At 43.6% G+C, this 24,614-nt stretch overlaps 1 protein-coding gene across 5 annotated transcripts in view; it reads right to left on the bottom strand.

Annotated features, from left to right (window-relative positions):
• ST3GAL6 (ST3 beta-galactoside alpha-2,3-sialyltransferase 6) overlaps window positions 1-24,614 on the bottom strand; it is a 217,954-nt gene that overhangs the window by 88,333 nt on the left and 105,007 nt on the right. For 4 of the 5 annotated variants that reach the window (XM_040423279.1, XM_040423281.1, XM_040423282.1 and 1 more), the window contains 2 exons: window positions 13,646-13,745; window positions 280-354 (listed from right to left, as the gene is read on the bottom strand). In XM_040423279.1, coding sequence (XP_040279213.1) covers window positions 280-354; window positions 13,646-13,745 — 175 coding nt within the window. The remainder of the gene's footprint in view (window positions 1-279; window positions 355-13,645; window positions 13,746-24,614) is intronic. The other variant, XM_040423284.1, reaches the window with a different exon arrangement.

The raw sequence follows: 24,614 nt of genomic DNA, 5'->3' as shown, positions 1-24,614 counted from the left end.
CGCTCCTATTCACTTCTATAGGGAGCCTGCTTGGTGGTGGCCGGATCGGAGTCCTCCAGCCACCACCTTGCAGGGCTCCATTCTCGATATAGGTGCTGGTCTAAGCATTGGGACCGCACCTATAAGACAATGGGGGCATATCCTAGCGATATGCCCCCATTGTCCATGATGAGACAACCCCTTTAAGTAATGCATTCATTCATGGTTGTACATGGTGGGAAGATGTTTTTTTTCTTGAAGTATGAAAGTATTTTGATGAAAAAGTCTCAGTCAATATACCTGAATGCATATTTCACAGTTTCTGCAGTCGATGGTTTGAGTGTGCTGAAAGGTTCTCGTAGAGACGCAATGGACCTGCTCATATAGAAATTTCATAAACGATAGAATTGAGACAAAGGGAAAAAAAATCAACAATTTTGGTAATATGTGTTCACAAATAATTATCACAGATACATGAATTATTACAGCTCTGGACTGAGATTCCTACGGAAAGTTACAGGAGACGGAGACACCATAGCTTGTCCAGAGGATCACACAGGTCATTTATTGTGTGTTGTAAGCAGCATTTAGACATTTATTTCACCTTGCTTTACTACAGTACATTTACTGCTAAAACACTGCCAGGGGGTCCAGGAAGCTGAGATATGGGAGACCATTGAGAAGCCGAAGTGCCGCCCTGGATAAACAATGAAGGTGCCACTGCAATGGAGTGCTGCAGTCCCCTTTATTCTGCTAAGAGGACCCGATGGTCGCCTCCAAAAACATGGGTGGCCTATCACAATCTAGGAGGACCTATTTAAAAGGGACCTTGTCACGCTGAACATGGAGTCTTTTCTGCCAGCACCATGTTAGATCGGGAGGAGCTGAGCAGATTGATAACATATTTTTCTGACAAAAGATTCAGAATAACTTCCACTTCTCTTTCCATTCAAGTTGAGCGGGCAGCCCTATCAGTTTTAGGAGTTGAGCGGGCAGCCCCATCAGTGATTGACCGTGTACATACAGAAATAGTCGCAAGTTACTACGTCGGAAGGTCCACTGGACTTCTAGCAGAGATTTAAAGGACATCTGTTAATTAGGCACGAAGCCGAGTTTGGCTTAGTATTTTGATATAGTAATTTATGTGAATAAACAAAGTGAAAAAGTTGTGCGATATTTGATGAAACTTCGGAAAGACCTCTACAGAGGCCACACATTTTATAGTAGGACGGAGCCGATATTCTTAGAGTTTTTAAAAAAATCGGGTTCGGATACAGCAATCCAAACCCGATTTGCTCAACCCTAGTAATGACGTCCAGCGGTGATGTGGCCACTTTCTGGCATAAATGCTGCGTTACGGCCGGATTAAATACAGCTGCATGCAGCGTTTTTTATCTGGCCTACGAACATCATTTATGCTGGATCAGGCCGCCGGATCATATCTGACGGAGATGTCAACGCAGCCTTAGGACTCATTCAGACGAATGTAAGGGCCCCTTGCCCGCGTTGCGGACTGTAAATACACATATTGCGGTGCAGTCCCACTGCCTTGAATTGGTCCGTGATCCGCAAAAGATATTTTGCTGTGTTGAAGCATGGAAGCACTTTGGAGTGTTTCCGATCTGTGCCTCCGCTCCGCAAAAGATAGGACATGTCCCATCTTTGGCCGTATGAAGTCAATGGGTCCGCATACACAGCTGTGAGTGCACACGGCCAGTGCCTGTATAAACTGCGGAGCGCTTACGTTCGTCTGAATGAGCTCTAACTCTCTGCTCTTTCGGAGCTCAAGACAGCCCACTACAGCAATTGATAGCATCCTCTGTCTAATGCTAGCCATACACATTAGTTGGCTGATGGTTATACAGCAGTTGAACAATCATCTGGTGAGCAATCATTTGGCAGACACGGCCATACACATTTTAGCCCATATTGGTTGCTACAGCTGTTAAAACTGTAAAACAATGAATCCAGACTATGGACAAAAGAGCTTTCGTCCACAAAGCATCTTTTTCTGAACGAAAGATCCTTTGTCCGGCTAACAGACATGTCCAACCTCTTCAGATGATGGCTCGGCTAAAACAAACGTTTGTTGTTAAATTTCACACAACAAATGGTCGTTCTGGTTGAAATCATTTGTTTTTACCAACTTTAGACTAATTTGTATGTGCACCTTAAAGCCTGTATTACATTGCCCGATTTTTCGGCATACAATCGCTAATGAGCATTTGCACGAATGCTCGTTAGCGATCATCTGACAGTGTAATACTGCCGCCAATTGCCCGATGAATGAGCAAAAGATAAAAAATTATAGTTTTCAGCCGGCAGATCGTGGTGTCTAATAATGATCTGCCGCCTGCAAACCTCTATACAACATGAGGACGAGCGATGGCATAGAGATTGCTCCCCTCATTCTGCGGAGGAGATAGCTGCATGTAATAGCAGCGTAGCTCCACTAGCGAGCAGGCGATTGCCGGGAGGGTCTGCCACATCAGGCGGTGTAATACAGCCCTAAATGTGTATACAGAATTGGCTGCCAGTCACTGATAAGAAGGCCCCGTGTACAACTGTGCCCTGAAAGAGCAGAGACTTAAATGTAGTATTAATGGTTTTACTGAACCTTTTCCCATAAAACTATATAGCAATCTGCTCAGCTCCTCCTGCTCTATAACAGTGCTTGCACTGCATTTCATGGGGAAAGGTTCACTTTACAAAGATAAATACAAGTTATAACCGATCTTTTCCCACAAAACTATATATTAAACAGCTCATTTTCACCTGCTCTATGCCATGCTGCCCACAGACATGACTGCATGTACAGTATGACAAGGTTCCTTCAAGGAATCAAAAGTGGATTTTGTTGACCCTACGATCTCCACTGTGGAGTCTGACAGTGTGGTCCCTATTTTTCTGTCCTAAACAACTCCCTATAACTCAGCTTCCAGTCATCCCATGACCTAATGATCCGAGGTGGACATCCTCGTTTTTTTTTTTTAAATCGTTTTATTGAAGCATAACAAGTAAAGGCATGGCACAGGTACATACTGATCATCATCGTACAGAGTAGTATAACATGTACATAAAGTAAGATACAATATACATTCCATATATAAAATATTATGCATAAATATAAGTGTGACTTTGTCCCATAACTTCCACTCAAAATAAAGTTAACATTTTTACTCCATGAAGTATTCTCCATATCGTGTCATGTATTATGTGGGTGGTCCATTTGTATTCATGTGAATTTTGGATAGCATCAGTGGTGACGAGCACCAACGTCCCCATACTTTCCAGAATTTTCCAGGACATTTCCTATTTTGGAATATTATATTCTCTAGGAATGACCTGGTTTACCAAAGATTTCCACCGACTTACAGTAGGTGTTCTATCTGCCATCCATCTGAGCGCTATAGCTTGCCTAGCAAGGAATAAGGCTTCCCTCAGAAAAATACTAGTATGGTGCGTCCATATCTCGTCCTCCAATATCCCTATGCATATTTTGGCGTATACCGACAATGGATTTGGGACCATGGTGGACAAAACATTTATAATTTCTTGTCGATAGTATTTAATGTAGCTGCAGTCCCATATCATGTTCCAAAAATCTGTTTTTGCTTGTGCACATCTATGGCATCTATTATGAGGCAGTCTGCCCATTTTGTATAGTCTGGTAGGGGTCAAATAGCTCCTATGTAGTATAAATAGTTGTGTTAATCTATTGTTAAGCAATGGTGAGACTCCTATGGGTGCTTCCAATGCCTCCCCCCATTCTTCGGAGGTAAGTTGGGGAATGCACGCTCTCCATTTAGCTTCCACAACCAGGGGGTTCAAAGCCATTCGGTTGTGTATAAGGCAGATATGATGCCTTTTGGACCTTGTGTATTAAGTATACCTATTAGTGGGTATGTGGAAATAGCTCGCTTGGTGCTCTGAAACTGTGCTTGGAGAGCATGTCGTACCTGCAAATATCTAAAGAAAGGAGTACGTATGATCCAATATTTTTCCTGCAGCTGAGTAAATGAGCATAGTGTCCCATTATTGTTAAGGTAAGTATCTCATATTCTTTCCAAATTGATGTCTCCTCCAGTGTATGCAGGTGCGGAAACAGCGGATTGTCCCACAGTGGTATGACATCTGCCAAGTCATTATATTGTTGGAATTTCGTAGCATTCCATACCTGGTGTGCAAATCTATGTATTTGTAGGGCCTGCTTGGGTGACAATGTTATATTCTCCAATATCGACCACATGGTGGTAAGATTTAAGTAATGTTGTAGGTAATATTCTATTACTTTTATAAGTAAAAGTCAGGTAAAGCTGCACCCCCCTGTCGCCATGTTCTCTGTAACGTACACAACGCTAATTTCCGTCTCTCCTTTCCCCATACAAAGGCCGCCATCAGAGCATGTAATCGGTCAAAGAAACTACGAGGGATAGGTGTATTTAGATATTCATATGCTGTCATAGGTCTTATAATGTGTATGCCAATCATATAAGTGTACCCCCTGTCCACATTTCAAACACTGTAAAATCAACTTTATATTCATATGTGAATCACTTGACTTTGTGCCCAAGGGGCGGTTTTTCTCCTGCATTTGTGCCCAGCCGCGCCCCAACTGCCGTTTCCTAGCGCCGCCCAGCTTATTATTCTTCACTGCGCAGGAGACGCTGAAGCCACCACATTGAAGGTTTTGGGACGCAGGCGCACTACGATTCCGGCGAGTGAGGGTACCGGGTAAGGTATCCAGCGCACGCGCAGAAGCTCCAAGTGAGGCCGATGCCCATACGTTTTTATTCGGCATGCGCGGGATCTCGCAGCATCGGGGACTGGAAAAGCTGCCCAGCGCAGTGAATAATAATGAGCTGGGTGGCGCTAGGAAACGGCAGTTGGGGCGCGGCTGGGCACAAATGCAGGAGAAAGACCGCCCCTTGGGCACAAACGCAAGTGATTTACATATGAATATAAAGTTGATTTTACAGTGTTTGAAATGCGGACAGGGGGTACACTTATATGATTGGCATACACATTATAAGACCTATGACAGCATATGAATATCTAAATATGTTTATAGGGCCTGTCAGTGTCCCTTTAAGTTTATCAATAAAGAAGGATTCTATGGGAGCAATGTTTTTAGTGTAGTACAAAAGTGGATCCCTGGTGATGACTATACCCAAATACTTAAATTGCTCCACCACCAATAGGCTGTTGTATATTGAGGGCCATCCAGGTGACCACAGCGGCGGCATAAGGGCAGACTTTGACCAATTTATATGAAGGCCGGAAAAGTGGCCATAACCCTCAATGAGTTCTATTGCTCTTGGCAGGGATTTCTGTACGCCATCCATATACAATATTACAGCCAGGTCCATAAATATTGGGACATCGACAATTCAAAATTTTTTGGCTCTATACACCACCACAATGGATTTGAAATTAAACTAACAAGATGTGCTTTACCTGCAGACTGTCAGCTTTAATTTGAGGGTATTTACATCCAAATCAGGTGAACGGTGCAGGAATTACAACAGTTTGCATATGTGCCTCCCACTTGTTAACCACTTAAGGACCACAGGTTTATACCCCCCCCTAAAGACCAGGCCCTTGTTTACAAATCGGCCCTCCACAACTTTAGCGGTTTATTGCTCGGTCATGCAACTTACCACCCAAATTAATTTTACCTCCTTTTCTTCTCACTAATAGAGCTTTCATTTGGTGGTATTTCATTGCTGCTGACATTTTTACTTTTTTTGTTATTAATCGAAATTTAACGATTTTTTTGCAAAAAAATGACATTTTTCACTTTCAGTTGTAAAATTTTGCAAAAAAAACGAGATCCATATAGAAATTTTGCTCTAAATTTATTGTTCTACATGTCTTTGATAAAAAAAAAATGTTTGAGTAAAAAAAAAAAATGGTTTGGGTAAAAGTTATAGCGTTTACAAACTATGGTACAAAAATGTGAATTTCCGCTTTTTGAAGCAGCTCTGACTTTCTGAGCACCTGTCATGTTTCCTGAGGTTCTACAATGCCCAGACAGTACAAACACCCCACAAATGACCCCATTTCGGAAAGTAGACACCCTAAGGTATTCGCTGATGGGCATAGTGAGTTCATAGAACTTTTTATTTTTTGTCACAAGTTAGTGGAAAATGATGATTTTTTCTTTTTTTTTTTTCTTACAAAGTCTCATATTCCACTAACTTGTGACAAAAAATAAAAACTTCTATGAACTCACTATGTCCATCAGCGAATACCTTGGGGTGTCTTCTTTCCAAAATGGGGTCACTTGTGGGGTAGTTATACTGCCCTGGCATTCTAGGGGCCCAAATGTGTGGTAAATAGTTTGAAATCAAAATGTGTAAAAAATGACCGGTGAAATCCGAAAGGTGCTCTTTGGAATGTGGGCCCCTTTGCCCACCTAGGCTGCAAAAAAGTGCCACACATGTGGTATCACCGTACTCAGGGGAAGTTGGGGAATGTGTTTTGGGGTGTCATTTTACATATACCCATGCTGGGTGAGATAAATATCTTGGTCAAATGCCAACTTTGTATAAAAAAAAATGGGAAAAGTTGTCTTTTGCCAATATATTTCTGTCACCCAGCATGGGTATATGTAAAATGACACCCCAAAACACATTCCCCAACTTCTCCTGAGTACGGAGATACCACATGTGTGACACTTTTTTGCAGCCTAGGTGGGCAAAGGGGCCCATATTCCAAAGAGCACCTTTCGGATTTCACCGGTCATTTTTTACACATTTTGATTTCAAACTTCTTACCACACATTTGGGCCCCTAGAATGCCAGGGCAGTATAACTACCCCACAAGTGACCCCATTTTGGAAAGAAGACACCCCCAGGTATTTCGTGATGGGCATAGTGAGTTCATGGAAGTTTTTATTTTTTGTCACAAGTTAGTGGAATATGAGACTTTGTAAGGAAAAAAAATAAAATAATAAATCATCATTTTCCGCTAACTTGTGACAAAAAATATAAAATTCTAGGAACTCGCCATGCCCCTTACGGAATACCTTGGGGTGTCTTCTTTCCAAAATGGGGTCACTTGTGGGGTAGTTATACTGCCCTGGCATTTTCCAGGGGCCCTAATGTGTGGTAAGTAGGTAAATAACCTGTGAAATCCTAAAGGTGCTCTTTGGAATGTGGGCCCCTTTGCCCACCTAGGCTGCAAAAAAGTGTCACACATGTGGTATCGCCGTATTCAGGAGAAGTTGGGCAATGTGTTTTGGGGTGTTTTTTTACATATACTCATGCTGGGTGAGAGAAATATCTCGGCAAAAGACAACTTTTCCCATTTTCTTTATACAAAGTTGGCATTTGACCAAGATATTTATCTCACCCAGCATGGGTATATGTAAAATGACACCCCAAAACACATTGCCCAACTTCTCCTGAGTACGGCGATACCAGATGTGTGACACTTTTTTGCAGCCTAGATGCGCAAAGGGGCCCACATTCCTTTTATGAGGGCATTTTTAGACATTTGGATCCCAGACTTCTTCTCACGCTTTAGGGCCCATAAAATGCCAGGGCAGTATAAATACCCCACATGTGACCCCATTTTGGAAAGAAGACACCCCAAGGTATTCAATGAGGGGCATGGCGAGTTCAAAGAATTTTTTTTTTTTTGGCACAAGTTAGCGGAAATTGATTTTAATTTATTTTTTTCTCACAAAGTCTCCCTTTCCGCTAACTTGGGACAAAAATTTCAATCTTTCATGGACTCAATATGATCCTCACGGAATACCTGGGGGTGTCTTCTTTCCGAAATGGGGTCACATGTGGGGTATTTATACTGCCCTGGCATTCTAGGGGCCCTAAAGCATGAGAAGAAGTCTGGAATATAAATGTCTAAAAATTTTTACGCATTTGGATTCTGTGAGGGGTATGGTGAGTTCATGTGAGATTTAATTTTTTGACACAAGTTAGTGGAATATGAGACTTTGTAAGAAAAAAATAATAATTTCCGCTAACTTGGGCCAAAAAAATGTCTGAATGGAGCCTTACAGGGGGGTGATCAATGACAGGGGGGTGATCAATGACACGGGGGTGATCAGGGAGTCTATATGGGGTGATCACCCCCCTATAAGGCTCCATTCAGATGTCCGTATGTGTTTTGCGGATCCGATCCATGTATCCGTAAAAATCATACGGACATCTGAATGCAGCCTGACAGGGGGGGTGATCAGGGAGTCTATATGGGGTGATCACCCCCCCTGGAAGGCTCCAGGGAGACGCCTGTATGTGTTTTGCGGATCCGATCCATCTATCAGTGGATCCGTAAAAATCATGCGGACGTCTGAATGGAGCTTTACAGGGGGGTGATCAATGACAGGGGGGTAATCAGGGAGTCTATATGGGGTGATCACCACAGTCATTGATCACGCCCCTGTAAGGCTCCATTCAGACGTCCGTATGCGTTTTGCGGATCCGATCCATCTATCAGTGGATCCGTAAAAATCATGCGGACATCTGAATGGAGCTTTACAGAGGGGTGATCAATGACAGGGGGGTAATCAATGACAGGGGGGTGATCAGGGAGTCTATATGGGGTGATCAGGGGTGAATAAGGGGTTAATAAGTGACCGGGGGGGGGGGGGGGGGGTGTAGTGTAGTGGTGCTTGGTGCAACATATTACTGAGCTACCTGTGTCCTCTGGTGGTCGATCCAAACAAAGGGGACCACCAGAGGACCAGGTAGCAGGTATATTAGACGCTGTTATCAAAACAGCGTCTAATATACCTGTTAGGGGTTTAAAAAAATCACATCTCCAGCCTGCCAGCGAACGATCGCCGCTGGCAGGCTGGAGATCCACTCTCTTACCTTCCGTTCCTGTGAGCGCGCGCGCCTGTGAGCGCGCGCGCCTGTGTGCGCGCGTTCACAGGAAATCTCGGCTCACGCGAAATGACGCCAATCGGCGTTAGTGTGACCTGGGAGCGCCGCAGAGATGACGCCTTTCGGCGTTAGCGTGGCGGGAAGTGGTTAAGGGACCAAATGTAATGGGACAATTGCCTTCTCAGCTGTTCCATGGCCAGGTGTGTGTTATTCCCTCATTATCCCAATTACAATGAGCAGATAAAAGGTCCAGAGTTCATTACAAGTGTGCTATTTGCATTTGGAATCTGTTGCTGTCAACTCTCAAGATGAGATCCAAAGAGCTGTCACTATCAGTGAAGCAAGCCATCATTAGGCTGAAAAAAAACAAAACAAACCCATCAGAGAGATAGCAAAAACATTAGGCGTGGCCAAAACAACTGTTTGGAACATTCTTAAAAAGAAGGAACGCACCAGTGAGCTCAGCAACACCAAAAGACCCGGAAGACCACGGAAAACAACTGTGGTGGATGAGCGAAGAATTCTTTCTCTGGTGAAGAAAACACCCTTCACAACAGTTGGCCAGATCAAGAACACTCTCCAGGAGGTAGGTGTATGTGTGTCAAAGTCAACAATCAAGAGAAGACTTCACCAGAGTGAATACAGAGGGTTCACCACAAGATGTAAACCATTGGTGAGCCTCAAAAACAGGAAGGCCAGATTGGAGTTTGCCAAACAACATCTAAAAAAGCCTTCACAGTTCTGGAACAACATCCAAGATCAACTTGTACCAGAGTGATGGCAAGAGAAGAGTATGGAGAAGGAAAGGAACTGCTCATGATCCTAAGCATACCACCTCATCAGTGAAGCATGGTGGTGGTAGTGTCATGGCGTGGGCATGTATGGCTGCCAATGGAACTGGTTCTCTTGTATTTATTGATGATGTGACTGCTGACAAAAGCAGCAGGATAAATTCTTAAGTGTTTCGGGCAATATTATCTGCTCATATTCAGCCAATGCTTCAGAACTCATTGGACGGCGCTTCACAGTGCAGATGGACGATGACCCAAAGCATACTGCAAAAGCAACCAAATAGTTTTTTTAAGGGAAAGAAGTGGAATGTTATGCAATGGCCAAGTCAATCACCTGACCTGAATCCGATTGAGCATGCATTTCACTTGCTGAAGACAAAACTGAAGGGAAAATGCTCCAAGAACAAGCAGGAACTGAAGACAGTTGCAGTAGAGGCCTGGCAGAGCATCACTAGGGATGAAACCCAACGTCTGGTGATGTCTATGCGTTCCAGACTTCAGGCTGTAATTGACTGCAAAGGATTTGCAACCAAGTATTAAAAAGTGAAAGTTTGATTTATGATTATTGTTATGTCCTATTACTTTTGGCCCCTTAACAAGTGGGAGGCACATATGCAAACTGTTGTAATTCCTACACCGTTCACCTGATTTGGATGTAAATACCCTCAAATTACAGCTGACAGTCTGCAGGTAAAGTGCATCTTGTTCGTTTCATTTCAAATCTATTGTGGTGGTGTATAGAGCCAAAAATGTTAGAATTGTGTCAATGTCCCAATATTTATGGACCTGACTGTAGATTGTCCGCATTTAATCCTATCCTGTCTTCTCTTCACCCCATAGCTATTCCTTTGAATATAAAATCTTGATGTATTCTGAGAGGTAGATGTTCTATTGCTACTGCAAACAGGAGGGGACATCCTCATTTTAACATTCTCTTAAACTCCTCTCTTCCTCTAATTCCTAATTTCCGCACAAGGATAGGAAATTCCGACTGTACATTCGAGCAACATTGCAAGAAACACCAGAGCATTTGTAAAGGTCAAGGAAGTACGAAGAGTGAAAAACAAATTTGTTTGATAGTCCAGGATTTAAAGGGAACCTGTCACCAGGATTTTGGGTATAGAGCTGAGGACATGGGTTGCTAGATCCCCGCTAGCACATCCGCAATATCCACTCCTCATAGCTCTGTGTGCTTTTATTGTGTATAAAAAACGATTTGATACATATGCAAATTAACCTGAGATTAGTCAGAGCTTGAAAATATGACTCTTTGGTCACACAAGTAAGATATGACTCTTATATGTTAATTTGCATATGTAGCAAACCGTTTTTTTTACACAATAAAAGCACACAGAGCTATGGGGACTGGATATTGCGGATGTGCTAGCGGCGATCTAGCAACCCATGTCCTCAGCTCTATACACAAAATCCCGGTGACAGGTTCCCTTTAATTTTATGCAGCGAGAACATATTTTAGCAGAACTGAACAATCTGTAAGCAGTTCTACAGAACATACCACATAAATGTAAGCTGAAACACAATAACCATCTGTTAGGCTACTTTCACACTTGCAGCAGGACGAATCCAACACCCTGTCGGATCCATCCTTCCGCTATTTCGACGTGCCGCCGCTCTGTCCCCATTGACTATAAATGGGGACGGGGGTGGAGCTCCGGCGCAGCACGGCGAAAGGCCGCCGGACTAAGGCTGCATTCACACGTCCGTGGTGTGTTGCAGATCCGCAACTCACCCGCCCGGCACCCCTATAGAAATGCCTATTCTTGTCCGCAAGCTGCGGACAAGAATAGGACATGTTCTATCTTTTGCGGAGCTGCGGACCTGAAGATCGGGGCTGCGCTCCGCAAATGCGGATGCTGACAGCACACTGTGTGCTGTCCGCATCCATTCCGTCCCCATAGAAAATGAATGGGTCCGCACCCGTTCCGCAAAATTGCGGAACGAATGCGGACCCATTTGCGGACGTGTGAATGGAGCCTAAAAGTCCTGCATGTCCGACTTTTTAGTCCGGCGGTCTCTCACCGCGAACTGCCGTACTGCGCCGGAGCGCAGCCCCGTCCCATTATAGTCAATAGGGAGGGAGCGGCGGTCCGGCGAAATAGCGGAAGGACGGATCCGACAGGGGTAAGTACCCTTAAAAAATGAAAATGCATTTTAGGCTGACACAATTATTTGAGAATTTAATACGCTTTTGTGAAGTTAACAATAACACTTGCCTATGTCAACTCATTAAATTGGCTGTGTTCCCACAAAATTTTGTTTAAAGAATATATGTGATAGAAACCAAATACAGTTATGTAGATAACAAAGCAACATGTTAACATGAGAAAGAGGACTTTCCAGTAGTCCTAAGTCTTTTTCAAGATGGTTCAAAAGTGGTTTGGACTGGTTAAAACAGAGTTTTACAAACATTACCCACCAAGGAAATTGCTCGTTCCTGAGGGTATTTATGAATACTTTCTAAAGTTAGTACTTTAATGCATACTAGTTGATTCAGGGGAGTTTTCAGAATAAGGAATAACACTACTGGCCATTATAGGATTTGTTCTCTACATTTTTTCACCAGTTTTCCTCTGCAGGCCCAATACTTATTGTCAGCTTTCCCTGAGTAGACTGGCTGCTATGATGTCTCCGGTACACTGCACAGAAAGAGCCTTCTGCTCCCCTGTCTCTTTGTAGCACCCCTTCAGAAGCCGCAGCAGCATAGAGGACATTATACCACAGTACTGAGCAGTGTAGCTGTGAATCCAGCTGCAAGCAGCAGCATCTATATGGGTTTCTCGGCCCCTGGCACCTGCTAGGAGGTCATTCTGCCCCCTATTCCCCTCCCATATATTTCTATGAGCAACATGTAACCCGATGCCTCATCACTCCAGACAAATTTTAGCTGTGAATTGCGAGTAGGGGGTGGGGGGGAGGAGAATAATTGTCTCATAAGTGGAGAAAGAAGCATTTTTCTCTGATAAAATATTACGTTTCTTACATTCATTTCTACACAGTCAAGTCACATTATTATGACCACTTCCTACTTTCGGCGTGAAGGAATTCAAGTGTGGTGAGCTGGCTTGATGGTGTGCGATAGGCTGTCTGCACATACATCCCTCGCTGCAGTCATGGGTTAAAGGGGTGATTTATCAAAAAAGGTTGATTATTGGCTTTTGGGCCAAGGATGGCAGTATTTTTGAAACTGTGCAGTATGAAACTATAACAAAAAAAAAAAAAAGCCATGAATAGGGTATGCGATAGTTTCAAAAACTTGCAGCAAGTTCTAGAACCCAGACAGCATTGTGTGAACTGAACCTTTATGAAATATGAAAACATTTGGTGATGCAGTAAAACAAAGCAAAATGCAGAGGCCAAAAAGCAGCAAAGCAGGCCAAAGGGTTTTCCCACCTACGGGCTTGGTCGTGTACAACCCTAAATCAATGGACTATGGAAGACAGCAAAGACACTGGAAGGCTGCAAAAGTGAAGTCTGCAACATTTGTCTCTCTCGGTCTTATATCTATAGCCAAAAAGAGCACTTTTCCATTAGATGTGTGTGGCTGAAACAAAAATAACTGGTTGGACACAGCTGATATATGGGAACGCACCCTCAGACAGGTATGGCACACACAAAATAAATCATAAATGTATAACAGGTGGGGGGCCTTTGAGAACCCTATTCATTGACTACAGGGGTCCCTTGTACCTGTTCTACCACGGTAGTGGCCACATCAGGAAGAGAGTGGATAGAGAGGTGCCTTGCTTGGTTACAATACCCACGAGCGGCCACCTCCACATACACATACTGTCCATAGGTAGGTCTCATTTGCTATAAATTTCTGAGATGGGTAACCCTCAAAGTAACAGCAGCATCTAAAGATGCAATGAATATTATGAATAATACAGGGTAAATGCCAAATAGAGGACTGTACAGATTTTTACAAGTACAAACATCATTAAACGTAGTGAAAATTGGAGATTATACTTCTCCAGAAAAAAAGGAAAGAAGAAGAGCACTTACGTTGAGATGGTTTTCTTTTGAACAAATATATGTAGCATGAAATGGAGCAAAGCTGCAAATACTATTCCAACAAACAGGAACTTTCTCATGACTAAAAAACCTAAAACAGAAAGGAAAAGAACAATAGAGAATGGTTAGGTAGTAAAAAAAAAAAAGACAAATCTCTCCAATGCCACAAATAAATTAGCATTTTATATATTTCTGGTAACTCCTTTGCTCCAGATCCAGGTTCTCCACTCTGGATTATTAGACAGTAATCTGAGTTATACAGGTGAAACTCGAAAAAATTTGAATATTGTGCAAAAGTCCATTTATTTCAGTAATGCAAATTAAAAGGAGTTGCATTAATGCAGCTTAAAATTAGAATTTTGTGAAAAGGTTCAATATTCTAGGCTCAATGTGTCACACTCTAGTCAGCTAATTAATCCCTACCCCCTGAGCAAAGGGAACCTGAGATTGTGACTTTGGGGTTTTCATAAACTGTAAGCCATAATCATTCAAATTATAACAAATAAAGTAGGGATCGACCGATTATCGGTTTGACCGATATTATCGGCCGATATTCAGGATTCTGACCGTTATCGGTATCGGCATCTATTTTGCCGATATACCGATAACGTATGGGGAACACAGATCGCACTGCTCTCAGCGCTCTCCGTGTTCCCTCAGCAGCACAGGGGAGAAGGAAGCAGTGTCTCCTCCCCCTGTGCTGCCGCTGCCGCCAATGAGAGGAGAGAAGATAAGAGGAGGGGAGGGGCTGTGGCCACCGCTCCACCAATGAAGATAAGCCTTTCATTAATTCATATACAGGAGGCGGGAGCTGTCTGCAGAATCACATAGCCGGCTCCCGACCTCTATGAGCAATAGCTGCGGTCCGCGGTAGTTAACCCCTTAGGTGCCGCGGATCGCAGCTACCGCTCATAGAGGTCGGGAGCCGGCTATGTAATTTTGCAGCCAGCTCCCGCCTCCTGTATATGAATTAATGAAAGACTTATCTTCATTGGTGGCGCAGTGCCCCCCCCCCCCCCAAGCCCCCCAGTATTAATCATTGGTGGCGTAGTGCGCCCCCCACCCCCATCCCAATAGTAAAAACATTGGTGGCAGTGGCCACAGGATCCCCTCTCCCCTGCTCCTCCGATCGGATCCCCAGCAGTGTAATCCTGGGGCTCCGATCGGTTACCATGGCAGCCAGGACGCTATTGAAGCCCTGGCTGCCATGTTCAGCTCCCTGCTGCTGTGTGCACAGAGCACAGAGCAGCAGGGACAGTGTGAGCTCCTATTCACCCTGATAGAGATCTATCAGGGTGAATGGGACAAGGGTTCTAGTCCCTAAGGGGACTAAAAGTTAGTAAAAAAAAAAAACACAAAAATATTAAGTATAAATGAAAAAGATTTACAAAAAAAAAAAACACATTAACAATAAACATTAATTTGCAGCAGATTTGTGTAGGAAATTTTTTTTTTCTCAAAAGTGAAAATTCCCAGAATATCGGTATAAATTATCGGCTATCGGCTTGAAAGTTCACAAATTATCGGTATCTGTATCGGCCCTAAAAAATCTATATCGGTCGATCCCTAAAATAAAGGCTTGAAATATCTCGCTTTGCATGTAAAGAGTCTCTCTCATATGTTAGTTTCACCTTTTAAGTTGTATTACTGAAATAAATTAACTTTGCACGATATTCTAATTGCATAATTTGTTTATTCAAACCACCACATTCCGCAAACCAATGTCAGGAAATACAATCCTGCAGGCCTCCAGTCATCATCCTATGCACACTATTAAGGCGATACCCGTCGGAGAATTTATCCGAGCAAGACGCAATTGCAGCACTGATGCTGCGTTCCAATCTGAATGCTCACTTATTTGGGATCACCTATGTGACAGAGGATTTTCTCGATGGGTGCCTAACAGAGCATTTAATATTGCTAACAATAAAAGCAGAGTAGATTTACTTTTCCGTAATAAACCTAATAACGTCAAATTGATCCCTGGGGGTATTCATGTATCTAACCAACAAACCGCGGACATAACTGTAGGTCCAAATGACAAAGGGGACCAGGAGTTCCCTTTTTGCAAATGATGCACCTACATTAGTTCTCACCTACAGTCGTCAATTTGTGGAGATCAAACGGACTATCCAAAAATGTCTTCCCATACTTTATGAGGACCATATTCTGTTTGATATCCTCAAAACAGGCTGTCGTATAGTGCCCAGAAGATCCCAGACACTGGGCAATATATTGTCTCCTTCGTTTTTTAACAGTGTACGGCCATCTACAAGTAACACCCGTGTCGGAAATGTAGATTTGTTACTAAAACAAGATCATATTTAGCATGGCTGGATCTTAACAAGGTTCCAAGTAGAGCTTCAACATGCAACAAGAAGAAATGGGAGTGAGACAAAACATTTTTTGAGCATTCAATTTAATGAAAACAACGAATAAACTGAAACAGGCTGTTTTTCAGCTGATCAAAAGTTTAGGACCACACCTCCCAAAAAAAACTAACCCCCCCCCCCAAAACAGAAATCCAACTTCCAAACATGAACTCAGTAATATAGAAACATAGAAACATAGAATGTGTCGGCAGATAAGAACCATTTGGCCCATCTAGTCTGCCCAATATACTGAATACTATGGATAGCCCCTGGCCCTATCATATATGAAGGATGGCCTTATGCCTATCCCATGCATGCTTAAACTCCTTCACTGTATTTGCAGCTACCACTTCTGCAGGAAGGCTATTCCATGCATCCACTACTCTCTCAGTAAAGTAATACTTCCTTATATTACTTTTAAACCTTTGCCCCTCTAATTTAAAACTGTGTCCTCTTGTGGTAGTTTTTCTTCTTTTAAATATGCTCTCCTCCTTTACCGAGTTGATTCCCTTTATGTATTTAAAAGTTTCTATCATATCCCCTCTGTCTCTTCTTTCTTCCAAGCTATACATATTAAGGTCCTTTAACCTTTCCTGGTAAGTTTTATCCTGCAATCCATGTACTAGTTTAGTAGCTCTTCTCTGAACTCTCTCTAGAGTATCTATATCCTTCTGGAGATATGGCCTCCAGTACTGCGCACAATACTCCAAGTGAGGTCTCACCAGTGTTCTGTACAGCGGCATAAGCACTTCACTCTTTCTACTGCTTATACCTCTCCCTATACATCCAAGCATTCTGCTGGCATTTCGTGCTGCTCTATTACATTGTCTTCCCACCTTTAAGTCTTCTGAAATAATTACTCCTAAATCCCTTTCCTCAGATACTGAGGTCAGGACTGTGTCAAATATTCTATATTCTGCCCTTGGGTTTTTACGCCCCAGGTGCATTATCTTGCACTTATCCACATTAAATTTCAGTTTCCAGAGTTCTGACCATTCTTCTAGTTTTCCTAAATCCTTTTCCATTTGGCGTTTCCCTCCAGGAACATCAACCCTGTTACATATCTTTGTGTCATCAGCAAAAAGACAAACCTTACCAGCGAGGCCTTTTGCAATATCACTTATGAAGATATTAAACAAAATCGGTCCCAGTACAGATCCCTGTGGAACCCCACTGGTAACATTACCTTGTTTTGAATGTTCTCCATTGACTACAACCCTCTGTTGTCTGTCACTCAGCCACTGCCTAATCCACTCAACAATATGGGAGTCCATGCTCAATGACTGCAGTTTATTGATAAGTCTTCTATGTGGGACAGTGTCAAAAGCCTTACTAAAATCTAGATATGCGATGTCTACTGCACCTCCACCGTCTATTATTTTATTCACCCAGTCAAAAAAATCTATAAGATTTGTTTGACATGATCTCCCTGAAGTAAACCCATGTTGTTTTTCATCTTGCAATCCATGGGATTTTAGATGTTCCACAATCCTATCCTTTAATAGGGTTTCCATTAATTTGCCTACTATTGATGTCAGACTCACTGGTCTATAGTTGCTCGATTCCTCCCTACTACCTTTCTTGTGAATGGGCACGACATTTGCCAATTTCCAATCTTCCGGGACGACTCCTGTTACTAATGATTGGTTAAATAAATCTGTTAACGGTTTTGCCAGCTCACCACTAAGCTCTTTTAATAATTTTGGGTGTATCTCATCAGGCCCCTGTGACTTATCCGTCTTCACCTTAGACAGCAAACTTAGAACATCTTCCTCTGTAAAGATACATGCATCAAACGATTTAATAGTCATTCTTTCTAGTGGAGGTCCTTCTCCTTTTTCTTTTGTAAAAACTGAACAGAAGTATTCATTAAGGCAGTCGGCTAGCCCTTTATTCTCTTCTACATACCTTCCGTCCTTTGTTTTTAATTTAGTTATTCCTTGTTTTAATTTCCTTTTTTCATTTATATATCTGAAGAATGTCTTATCCCCTTTTTTCATAGACTGAGCTAGTTTTTCTTCTGCCTGCGCTTTAGAAGTTCTTATAACTTGCTTGGCCTCTCTCTGCCTAATCTTGTAGATTTCCTTATCTTCATTGCTCTGGGTTTTTTTATAATTACAAAATGCTAGCTTTTTATTTTTAATGATTTGGGCCACTTCTGCTGAGTACCACATTGGTCTCCTCCTTTTTTTGCTTTTACTGACGAGTCTAATGCAATTTTCTGTTGCCTTCAATAATGCACCTTTTAAGTAGTCCCATTTCTCCTGGACTCCATGTAATCTGTTCCAGTCTGATAAGGACTCATTTATGACTAATTTCATTTTTGAAAAGTCTGTTTTTCTAAAATCTAAAACTTTTGTTTTTGTGTGGTGGGACTCTTTCACAGTTCTTATATTAAACCACACTGACTGGTGATCACTAGATCCCAAGGTTTCGCCTACAATGACATCATATACCGAATCCCCGTTTGTGAATACCAAATCCAAAATGGCCTCCCTCCGGGTTGGCTCCTCAACCACTTGTTGTAGAGATAACCCCAGTAGGGAATTTAGAATATCTGTAATGAGTAGCTCCGCCGTTATTGTTTATCACTTCAAAAATTTGTTTCGGCATGCTTGATGCAAGCGTTTCCATGAGGAGAGTGGGAACATTTCTCCAAGTGGTGAAGACGGCCGCACGAAGGCCATCTACTGTCTGGAACTGTTGTCCATTTTTGTAAACTTCCCTTGCCATCCATCCCCAAAGGTTCTCAATTGGATTTAGATCAGGGGAACACGCAGGATGGGCCAAAAGAGTGATGTTATTCTCCTGGAAGAAGTCCCTTGTCCAGCGGGCATTGTGTACTGTAGCGTTGTCCTGTTGAAAAACCCAGTCGTTACCACACAGACGAGGGCCCTCAGTCATGAGGAATGCTCTCTGCAACATCTGGACATAGCCAGCGGCCGTTTGACGCCCCTGCACTTCCTGAAGCTCCATTGTTCCACTGAAGGAAAAAGCACCCCAGACCATTATGGCGCCCCCTCCACTGTGGCGCGTAGAAAACATCTCAGGTGGGATCTGCTTGTCATGCCAGTAAAGTTGGAAACCATCAGGACCATCAAGGTTACATTTTTTCTCATCAGAGAATAAAACTTTCTTCCACCTTTGAATGTCCCATGTTTGGTGCGGTCTCGCAAAGTCCAAACGAGCAGTTCTGTGGCGTTCAAAGAGACGAGGTCTTTGAAGACGTTTTTTGTTTTTGAAGACCTTCAGTCTCAGATGCCGTCTGATGGTTATGGGGCTGCAGTCAGCACCAGTAAGGGCCTTAATTTGGGTCGAGGATCGTCCAGTGTCTTGACGGACAGCCAATTGGATCCTCCGGCTCAGTGCTGATGAAATTTTTTTGGGTCTTCCACTTGACTTTTTTGTTCCATAACCCTCAGGATCATTTAAGAAATTCCAAATGACTGTCTAACTGCGTCCCACCTCAGCAGCGATGGCGCGCTGTGAGAGACCCTGCTTATACAGTTCAACAACCCGACCACGTTCAAAAAGGGAGAGTTTTTTTCCCTTTGCCATCACAACGTGTGACTACCTGACAGAAAATTACAATGAATGCACATCTTTGCACAGATTTGGCCTTTTAAAGGCATGTGGTCCTAAAATTTGGATCAGCTAAAAAACAGCCTGTTTCAGTTTAATCGTTATTTTCAATTAATTAAATGCTCAAAAAATGTTTTGTCTCACTCTCATTTCTTCTTGTTGCATGTTGAAGCTCTACTTGGAACCTTGTTAAGATCCAACAATGTAAAATAAGATTTTTTGCCATTTTTCAAGTGGTCTTAAACTTTTGATCAGGACTGTATGTGGGTAGCAGACAGTTTAAAACCAGCAGACAGTTTAAAACCAGGTTTAAGAGAACATCTTAATTATATATCTATATATATATCTAACCCCCGAGCCACTAATATCTCCAATGCCGCACAACATTTTATACAGTGTCATGACCGTAAGACTGACTATCTAAACGCATTTGCCTTTAAAGGGTTTCTATCACTTCGTTTCACCTATTTAGCTTTCAGACACTAGCGATCCGATAGTGTCTGCTTTATCTAACCATCCTAATATAAGAGCTTATTGTCCTGCCGTTTAGCTAAAAAATAACTTATATAGATATGCAAATGAGCCTCTAGGTGCTATGGGGGCGTGATTAGCACCTAGAGGCTCCGTCTACCTTAACAAACTGCCACCGCCCAGCGCGTCCCTCCAGCCCGCCCATCTCCTCCGGAATGCGATGCTCCTCGTATTCGGCGCATGCGCAGTGAATGTCTGATCGCTTCCCTGCTCAGACATCTCCACTGCGCCTGTTCCTCGGAGCACTATGACGTCATCGGCGCAGGCGCAGTGGAGATGTCTGAGCAGGGAAGCGATCAGACATTCACTGCGCATGCGCCGAATACGAGGAGCATCGCATTCCGGAGGAGATGGGCGGGCTGGAGGGACGCGCTGGGCGGCGGCAGTTTGTTAAGGTAGACGGAGCCTCTAGGTGCTAATCACGCCCCCATAGCACCTAGAGGCTCATTTGCATATCTATATAAGTTATTTTTTTAGCTAAACGGCTGCCCAATAAACAGTTATATTAGGATGGTTAGATAAAGCAGACACTAGCGGATCGCTAGTGTCTGAAAGCTAAATAGGTGAAACGAAGTGATAGAAACCCTTTAAGAAGGTTGCTATACCCATCAGAGGAGGCAATAAAAAAAGAAAATACTCCTGAGAGAGGCCTATTGGATTATTCGTTTGAACACCAGAATTCCCCATGGGCTCAATTTAAAGAAAGAGTTAATGCATTTTTATTAGGCTTAGGCTACTTTCACACTGGCGTTTCTGGGTCCGCCTGTTAGATCCGTTTCAGGGATCTCACAAGCGGCCCAAAACGGATCAGTTCACCCCCAATGCATTCTGAATGGATAAGGATCCGTTCAGAATGCATCGGTTTGCCTCCATTCAGCCTCCATTCCGCTCTGGAGGCGGAAAGCTTGCAGCGTTTTGCTGTCCGCCTGATGATGCGGAGCCAAACAGACCCGCCCTTTCAGGGCTCTCACAAGCGGTCCAAAACGGATCAGTTTTGCCCTAATGCATTCTGAATGGATAAGGATCCCCTCAGAATGCATCAGTTTACCGCCATTTCGCCTCCATTCCGCTCCGGAGGCGGAAACCAAAACGCAGCTTGTAGCGTTTTGCTGTCCGCCTGATGATGCGGAGCCAAACAGACCCGTCCTGACTTACAATGTAAGTCAATGGGGACGAATCTGTTTTCACTGACACAATATGGTGCAATTGAAAACGGATCCATCCCCCCATTGACTTTCAATGTAAGTCAGGACGGATCCGTTTTGACTTAGACTTTTTTTTTTTTAAGAATAATGCAAACTGATCTGTACTGAATGTCTGTGCAGATACAAGACGGACCCGCACCGAACGCAGGTGTGAAAGTAGTCTTATTCAGACTTAATTATTTATTTACATTTCCTATATGCCACATATATATATATATATAAATATACATATATATATATAAATATAAAGAGAGAGAGAAAGAGAAATTAATAAAGAAAAAAAAAAGAGACAACTTTTCTCTTTTAACATCTTGCCGATTTGTATATAAAAGGTTTTTTTCTACTAAACAATGCTTCCTTTATTGTTTGGATAATGTTATGTATGTTATTCCCCTTGCTGCTTGTTTCCTGTTTTAATAACTGGTATTATCTATCTATATTTTTTTTGTTTTGTTCAAGTCTTATTTATGACCTTTACTTATATGAACGCACAGATTTTTTCTGCATGACACCCTAGAACCGTGATGGCGAACCTATGGCACGCAGAGCCTTCTCTGTCGGCACGCGCGCCCTAGCCCATATGTATAAAGAGTAGGATCGCCGTCCCGGACTCCAGCTGACTTACATCATGTGCGCCGAACAGAGGGGAGGGACTGGCATTAGCGCTGCGAACACAGAGGGGAGTGAGAGGGGAGGGACTCACATCACTGCGCGCCTCCTGCAATCAGGAAGCAGAGAGGGCGCAACATGTGATATGGGAGGGGCGGAGGCAGAACCAGAGGACCGAACGGAACCTTGCAGGGGAGCTCGTTACCCTTCAGTATTCTGTCAGTGACTGCTTGTGGGTTTCAGGTAGAAGCATAACGCTGGTTGGTTGAGCTTCTGCCAATCAGCATTATGCTTCTTCCTCTGCTGTGTCAGTACAACATCATCTTGCTCTGTGAGTGGTGCAGCCTGGACCCATGAGCTGTTCCTCTGAGCAGAACAAGCAGTGAGAGAATCACATCTGCCCTGGTATAATTATTTTTTAATGTAAAAGTTCACACTGACTGAGGGGACTCAGGGAGCACCCCTGTTCCCCACTCATACACCTCCAGACTCCAGCCCAGTGTATGCAAATGATAGGAAAAACGCGGACGACAATCTTGTGTGCTTCCGCGTTTTTTAGCGGTCCCATTCACTCGAATGGGGCCGCAAACCGTTTTCTGTGAAAAATATAGGACAGGTTATATTTTTTTGACAGACTGGAACCACGGATCACGGACGCGGATGGCAAACGGTGCATTAGCCGAGTTTTCAACGGACCCATTGAAAATAAATAAATCTGCAGAAAATGATGAAAAACGGCGCAACGGACACGGAATAAAACAACGGTCGTGTGAATGAGGCCTAAAACAGATACAGGAGAGGTTTTCTGAGATCATCAAAAAGTGGGCTAAGATAGGGGGGAATGGCATAAGAGAGGATCATTACTCATTGCCCGCCATTCCAGCGCCACTGCCGCAGTGCTCCCCACTCATGCTGGTTCAGGCCTGTAGCAATTACATACCCATTTACTGCTCCATTGTGCAGCACTCTAAACACTACCAGAGAGCGCAGAAGCTGTGTCACTGGAACGGCAGGGGATTTATTGGGGGAATAAAGCTTTTACCATTTTATGACATTTCCTCCACTTGGCCTGTTTTTGAGGATTCCAGATTAGGCTACTTTCACACTGGCGTTTTGAATTCTGTTTCAGGGATCTCACAAACGGTTCAAAACGGATCAGTTCAGCCCCAATGCATTCTGAATGGATAAGGATCTGCTCAGAATGCATCAGTTTGGCTCCGTTCCGCCTCCATTCCGCTCTGGATGCGGACACCAAAACGCTGCAGCGTTTTGATGTCCGCCTGGCTTTGCGGAGTCAAACGGATCCGTCCTGACTTTCAATGTAAGTCAGGACGGATCAGTTTTGACTTTGTTCTTCATAATGCAAACTGATCTGTTCTGAACGGATACAATCGTTTGCATTATAGGTGCGGATCTGTCTGTGCAAATACCAGATGGTTCGGCACCTAAGGCCTCATGCACACGACCGTTGTGTGCATCCATGGCCGTTGTTCCGTTTTCCGTGATTTTCTGCAGACCCATTGACTTTCAATGGGTCCGTTGAAAACTCGGAAAATGCACCGTTGTTCATCCGCGGCCGTGATCAGGGTTTCCTGTCCGTCAAAAAAATATGACCTATCCTATTTTTTTGACGGACAACGGTTCACGGACCCATTCAAGTCAATGGGTCCGTGAAAAAACACGGATGCACACAAGATTGGCATCCGCGTCCGTGATCTGTGGCCGTAAACTACTTTCACACAGACGGATCGCAGATCCGTCTGCATAAAAGCTTTTTCAGAGCTGAGTTTTCACTTTGTGAAAACTCATATCAGACAGTATATTCTAACACAGAGGCGTTCCCATAGTGATGGGGACGCTTCAAGTTAGAATATACTAAGAACTGTGTACATGACTGCCCCCTGCTGCCTGGCAGCACCCGATCTCTTACAGGGGGCTGTGATCCGCACAATTAACCCCTCAGGTGCCGCACCTAAGGGATTAATTGTGCGTATCATAGCCCCCTGTAAGAGATCAGGTGCTGCCAGGCAGGAGGGGGCACCCCCCCCCCTCCCTCCCCAGTTTTAAAATCATTGGTGGCCAGTGTGCCCCCCTCCCTCCCTCCCCTGTATTACATTACATTCCATTCATTGGTGGCCAGTGCGGCCCCCCCTCCCTCCCCTTTATTACTGTACTGTACTTTCATTGGTGGCCAGTGTGCCCCCCCTCCCTCCCCTGTATTACTGTACATTCTTTGGTGGCCAGTGGGCCCCTCCTCCCTCCCCTGTATTACTGTACATTCATTGGTGGCCAGTAGGCCCCCCCTCCCTCCCCTGTATTACTGTACATTCATTGGTGGCCAGTGTGGATCCTCCAAAAATCAAGGAAGACCCACGGAAGAAAAAACGGACACTGATCACGGACCCCGTTTTTGCAAACCTTAAAAAAAAAACGCAGTGTGCATGAGGCCTAACGCAGGTGTGAAAGTAGCCTAACGTCTTTAACACTGGATATTCCCACAGGCAAGATATCTTAAAAAGGTCTGATTGGTAGGGGGGTCACAATTCCTGAGACCTATAAATGTCTGCCAGATGTAGATCCCACCTATGTCAAAGAACATGGTTCTCATGTCCCTGTCTCTCTATTCCCTTTCATGGGAGTTTGGGAATCAGCTGAGGAAGT

The sequence above is a fragment of the Bufo bufo genome, chromosome 3, assembly GCF_905171765.1.
Source record: "Bufo bufo chromosome 3, aBufBuf1.1, whole genome shotgun sequence".
In the NCBI taxonomy this organism is placed as follows: domain Eukaryota; kingdom Metazoa; phylum Chordata; class Amphibia; order Anura; family Bufonidae; genus Bufo; species Bufo bufo.
The sequence above is the reverse complement of the archived record's forward strand: the minus strand, read 5'-3'. Positions and strand labels throughout refer to the sequence as shown.